This window comes from Pangasianodon hypophthalmus, chromosome 24 (assembly GCF_027358585.1).
Source record: "Pangasianodon hypophthalmus isolate fPanHyp1 chromosome 24, fPanHyp1.pri, whole genome shotgun sequence".
NCBI lineage: Eukaryota > Metazoa > Chordata > Actinopteri > Siluriformes > Pangasiidae > Pangasianodon > Pangasianodon hypophthalmus.
Window position 1 is genome coordinate 18,402,973 of NC_069733.1, and position 5,632 is coordinate 18,408,604.

Consider the following 5,632-nt stretch of genomic DNA (forward strand, 5'->3'; position numbering starts at 1 on the left):
TTCAAAACATAGCCGATGTCAGCCAATCAGCTTTCAGCAGGCGTTTCCCACAACTATCACTGATCCTATCATCAGGAAACTTGATAAGTATGTTCATGTCTGGTCTCTTTATTGTTCAATGTATCTTAAGAACTGGCCGCTATTTCTGAGGAGTGCTTGGACCCCGCAACTCGCCACTTGTGGCTAATTCTGGAGTGTTTTTTTTTGTTTGTTTGTTTTTTTACCATCGAAATCAGACACATCATACAACAGTCCTAAACAGGATAAATCAAGAATACTACTCAAAAATGTTTTTATATTTTCTATAATTTTTTTATATTTTCTATAATTTTGTCATCAACATTAAATATTTTAGACCAGAATGTTAACAATTTTGTATTAACACAGTGGAAGTTTTTTTTTTTTTTTTAAATTTCATTATATGTTTTATCCTTTTTCCCTTCACAGTATTTCTACAGATGGGCAATCCATTTACTGATTAATATAAGCAATCTATATTTAAAAAAAGAAAAGTCCAAATTTATATGTTATGAATTTGTAAGTAATTAACAACATCGAAAGATTAACATTAACATCTAAAGATCGTGGATGTTCAATAATTTATGCAGGAAAGGGTTAACATTAATTTTTCACTAGACTTTCACACACATCATGGTACTTTGTTACAGTTTGCTGTCAAGATATTATAACTTCAACTAAATTAACCCTTTAAACCACTCCCCAAAACACACACACCTGTAATTTGAAGTTTTAAGTATGTCCTAAGATATTTTAACTCTTTAAACTGTGGTGTGAAAAAAGTGGCTCTTTTAAACAATACATTATAGTACAACAACATGACAGTTTCAGGACATCCTGTACTTTTATTATTATTTATTATATTATTATACTTTTATCCAGACATTAGTGCATATAAACATAGATATCATTTACATTACAGACTGAAGGAATATTTATATAATAGCCAAAGGCACATTGTAAAGCAATGCTGTAAAGCAGTGACGCCTTCAAAAATCAAGCCAAACATCGATAAAAAGCAGTAAACAGTAACAAACTAAACAAAGTCAATATCTGGTGTGACGATCCTTTACTTTTAAAATCTGTATCAGTAGTTTCAAGTAGACTTTTTGCGCAGTTTTATAAAGAAACGAACTGGTATGTTGGTGAGTGTTTTGGAGAATCTAACAGGTCTGGAGACTTGCACTTGCTTCTGTCTGAAACCTGACAGCCTTCATTAGTGTTTGTCTGAAAAGAGGTTTCTTATGTGTTACACTACAGCGCATTTGAATTCTTGAATCTGATTGGTCAGAATGTGTGCTTTATTTTGGTATAAGATCATGGCTCAGACAGTCGTTCCAGTTGTAACGTAAACAGCAGGTTTATATTAATGCACTCGTTCTGATACGTTAGCGTTTCTATAGCGGATGTTTGTTTAACATTTATGGAAGGAGTCTCCAGTGTCAGCGCTTTGGAACAGTCACATGCTACGTTTTCTGACATCATCAGTACAGAGGAGTTTACGTTTCTTTGGCGGCTTCTAGGCAACATGTTATAACACTAGATAACACTGTTTATAGCTGCTACAACATAAAAGACATTCCTGGACGTTAAATCTTAACTATAAACCGTTAAAATTAGTGATGTGTAGTTCAGTAATAAAGTAAACATTGTAATTTTTGGTGAATCGCTGTGGTATAAGCGGAATAACACACTCCAGATAGAAAAATAATCCACTTCAGCGTGCTAACAGTGTTACTCTTTATATATTATACTTTCTGTACTGGCACACAAAGGTTTTGCTGCGGAATTTTTTTTTTTGGAAAAAATAGTGTTTCTAAATCTACTTTTTATATATTTGTATATAGTTGCTTTTCATGTATAATGCAATAATGCAGAAGATATCAAATAAACATCTAAAATAAAATTTGCATTAAAAAAAGAATTGGGGGCTAAGACTTTTGCACAGTACTGTATGCAATAAAATAATGTCTCTTCAAGATAAAACTCTTGTAGATTAAATAATGCAGGACAACAGAGTTTACAGGTTTCTTTTCAACTCTGAATGTTCACTGCATGCTGATGTGATCACATGACCACCTCACGAGCTGATTTATCTGTACAGTGATGATGCTGTGGCACGTGTGATTATAACAGCAAGGTCATTATAAAGGTCAGATTAATCAACATTCTTTGGGTTACTTCCTGTTCAGAAGACTTTTCCAAAGAGTCCGTCATTCTGTGATTACTCCAAGTGTTCACATTCACTTAAAAAACTGAATAAATTAAATTCAGAGTGTGCATTCTCACAGAGCTGGCTGAAATTTTGGTTAAAGTGAAACATGTGCCACACGGAGCACCGGGGTTGCCAGGTCCACAGTTTTCACATCAAATTCGGAAAGACTGCAAGTGCAATAGCTGGAGGGAAAAAAAGGAAAATTTTTGGACTGTGTTTGATAGGATAACTTTGATAGGATCGCCCAAAAAAAAGCTTTTACTGCAAACAGATTACATGAAAATTGATCAGTTTATGAACAATAACGATCCTGATGTTATAGTCAGGCTCCGCCCACAGGTATACAGATATTTTTAAAAAATGCAGGTTTTTTACACTTCAAAATAATCTCATTCACGTGAAATGTGAATGTGCGTTTTTGAAAACAGCTCCATCCACGTGAAAATGTAAAACTGATTAAATAACGCTCACGTGAGCAAGCCAGTGCACTAGTGCGTCATTAAATGTTACTCAAACGCATCAAGAATAATGTTAGCTGTGTACTGAGCGGTAGAGAAGGTGAAATGTGGAAAACAGCAAGTTCTTAAATACAGTATACGTGTGAACTGATGATAATGTGCTTAAGGTTATAAACGAATGCAAATTAAACGCGACTGAAATCTGCATTCTCAGCGGTTTGTAGCGTCTGAGCGTTGGATTCAGGAGCAGTGCAACACCGTTCATATTCTCCACATGAGGGTGTAATAATAAAACAAAGTGAAATTCAACTGCAATCATGTTATTAGATAAATAATTACACACCATGAAATAACAGCCTGATTAGCGGCCGTGATAAAACGAGTCCTAACACGTTTTTTCAACACACAAGGGTGTTTTTTTGTTCTGCTCACACAAAAATATCTCTGTTATGAAACGCTTCATTTTCAGGGACTCAACATGTTGACTAATTGACTAGTTGACTAAACAAAACAATGCAATGATTTCAATCAGAATCGCCATGTTATAGTTTCCTGCAGTCATGGACCAAACAATGAAACGCTGGACATGTGGACGTGATCTTAGTGCAAATCAACATTCACAAGTTGGGTTTTTTTTAAATCCATATCCTCATCTCCAGCTCTTTCCAAAGTAAACGTCTGTTCACGTGTTTATTGCCGTCCCAAATATAAGGTCCCAGTGTGTGAAGTACGGCGCGTAGTTCCCTGTAACGCGCTGATGATGGGCCTGGTGGAAAGGAGCCCCTCCGAAGCAGGGCAGTAACCTGTGCAGAGCCCAGGGGAAGTCGTAACCGCAGTGGTCCTCCACCGCCAGCCAGATGTTGAGCAGGTGGAAGAGGATTTCGCTGAGCGGGTGGCAGCCCACCAGCACGGTGCTCCACACGGCCAGCAGCTGCTGAGAGACGAGCTCCGTGATGCTCGAGTCCTGAGCCGCGAGTGCAAAAGGGTGTCTGTTCATGTGGTGAGGCTGATGGAAGATCCTGAAGAGCCAGGGGATTCTGAGGAACAGAACGGGAAAAAGAATTCTAGCACAGCACTGTCGAATTCTCAAATCTGATTGGTCAGAAGGTGTTGATTCATTTCTATAACAGCAGCTCTGACAGTAGTCTATAGGAACGTCTCGTTCTCAGGGACGTGTACGGCGGGTGTGTAATCGTTGCTACGGTGAAATTTTCTGTAAGGAGACGTTTATTTAACGTTTATGGAAGGAGTCTCCAGTGTCAGCGCTGTGTAACAGCTTTACGTTTTCTGACATCTTCAGGACAGAGGAGAGAAATGCGTAACAAGCTGCGATTATGTCTTAGAGAAAAAAAAGAGAGGCTGAGAGAGGTGAGGAAACGACTGTTTACAGATTTTATAACGCAACTGAGAACAGAAACTAACTTGTTTCAGGAAGAAAACACATGCTGATAGAGGAAAATACTTCACTTCAGAGTGTTTACATTAACTCCACTTCATCACACCCACTTATTCACACTTATTAACAGGATTCCTGAGGTTGTGTAACAGCTGCACTGTACTACTCATCTCCTCTGCATCATTTCGTTGTTGCGAGTTGCAAGTCAACACTCGTATTTCTGATCTGGGAAATAAAATGTCTTCGGGGAATGTAATTATTCACCAAGGTAGTCGTAGTCTCCTGAATATTACACAATTGTTAAGACAAAGAAAACATTCAATGATAAATACTTCGTCTGGAAGATCATATAGAGCACATGCTTAAAAAATGAAATAAAGATATCATGAAAAAAGTCAAATGTCCAGCTGGGCTCATTTATTTACTCTGTAAGCTCCAGCTGGAGGTGGAATATGGTATTATTATGAAATATAATATATAGTGAAATATCATGTAGTGAAAACTGTATTTCTTTTTTTTTTTCAGGGACAGAAAAGGCACAGCATCCAGGAATGACCCTAAAGTAATAATTTGATCAGTTTTAAATATAAAGCATATATATATATATATATATATATTAATAAAATATCGAATATTTCACAGGAGTGTAACTCTAACCATTGCAGTTCTAAAGTAAGTTTTTGTTTGAGTTGAGAAGAATTCATCCCTGATGTTTCAGACTGATGAGAGTGTGTGAAAGCGGAAGTCTCACCTGTGCATGGTGTAATGCGCCACGAAGAAGAAGGTGTCGAACACGAGCAAGCACGAAAAACACTCCAAGCACGCGACGAGCAGCGACGGTGCAGTAGCAGCAGCCGCCGCGCGCTCGTGCTGCGCGAAACCGGAGCGCGTCTGCGTGAAACCGATGCACGCGCTCACCGGCAAGACGCACAGCGCGTACTTCCACGAAATCCGCGCGAGGCACCGAAACCAGTCGCGCACGGTGACCGGCTTTCCGTGTATCCTGTACCGACTGATCCATGGCACGCGCGAGCCGAGCACATCGAGCCCGAGGAAGAGCGTCGAGAACAGCACGTGAGCCGAGAAGGCCAGGCACGCGCTCCACAGCGGCGCCGCGCGCACTCCGGAGCGCTCACGGATCCCGTCCCAGACGGGCTGCAGCAACGGAGCGTCGCACGCGCTCAGAGAAACGACACCGTCCAACATTTTTAGTTTTTTTTAAGCGCTGAAATGATCCGCACTGCGCCCGGTGACATGCGCGAGACTTCTCCTTCCAAGCATTTTTCTGGGGGAGAAGCTCCCTCCGTTCCGTTCCTCTCCTCCAGCTGCACCGACTTCTGTAGCGTGGTCCTTTATAAGCCGAGAGAGAGCGAGTGTGTGTGTGTGTGTTTCCGGTTTTTCCCCCCAGAACTATGCCATTCGTGTGAGTTGGCTTGGTGTTTGAGATATTAAGCCTTTTTCTTTTGGCTGTGTGACGTCACTCTCCACCCCATATGGTCTCTATCGCTCCAAACCTGTTAAACAAACGTTCGCTGTTCAAAGTAT

The 5,632-nt window shown here is 39.8% G+C and overlaps 1 protein-coding gene across 1 annotated transcript; it reads right to left on the reverse strand.

Moving 5' to 3' along the window:
• Window positions 1-764: 764 nt before the first annotated feature.
• On the reverse strand, window positions 765-5,632 carry ch25hl3 (cholesterol 25-hydroxylase like 3). Its single transcript, XM_053229008.1, has 2 exons — window positions 4,839-5,632; window positions 765-3,728 (listed from the first exon to the last, which is right to left on the reverse strand). The coding sequence occupies exons 1-2, from the start codon at window positions 5,291-5,293 to the stop codon at window positions 3,374-3,376; spliced, it is 810 nt and encodes a 269-aa protein (XP_053084983.1). The 5' UTR covers window positions 5,294-5,632; the 3' UTR covers window positions 765-3,373.

Excerpts from the sequence above, each read along its gene's own strand:
- ch25hl3 (XM_053229008.1), bottom strand. The coding sequence starts at position 5,293 with ATGTTGGACGGTGTCGTTTCTCTGAGCGCGTGCGACGCTCCGTTGCTG. Across the intron at positions 3,729-4,838 it reads GCGCATTACACCATGCACAG|AATCCCCTGGCTCTTCAGGA; the intron begins GTGAGACTTCCG and ends TCTGTTCCTCAG.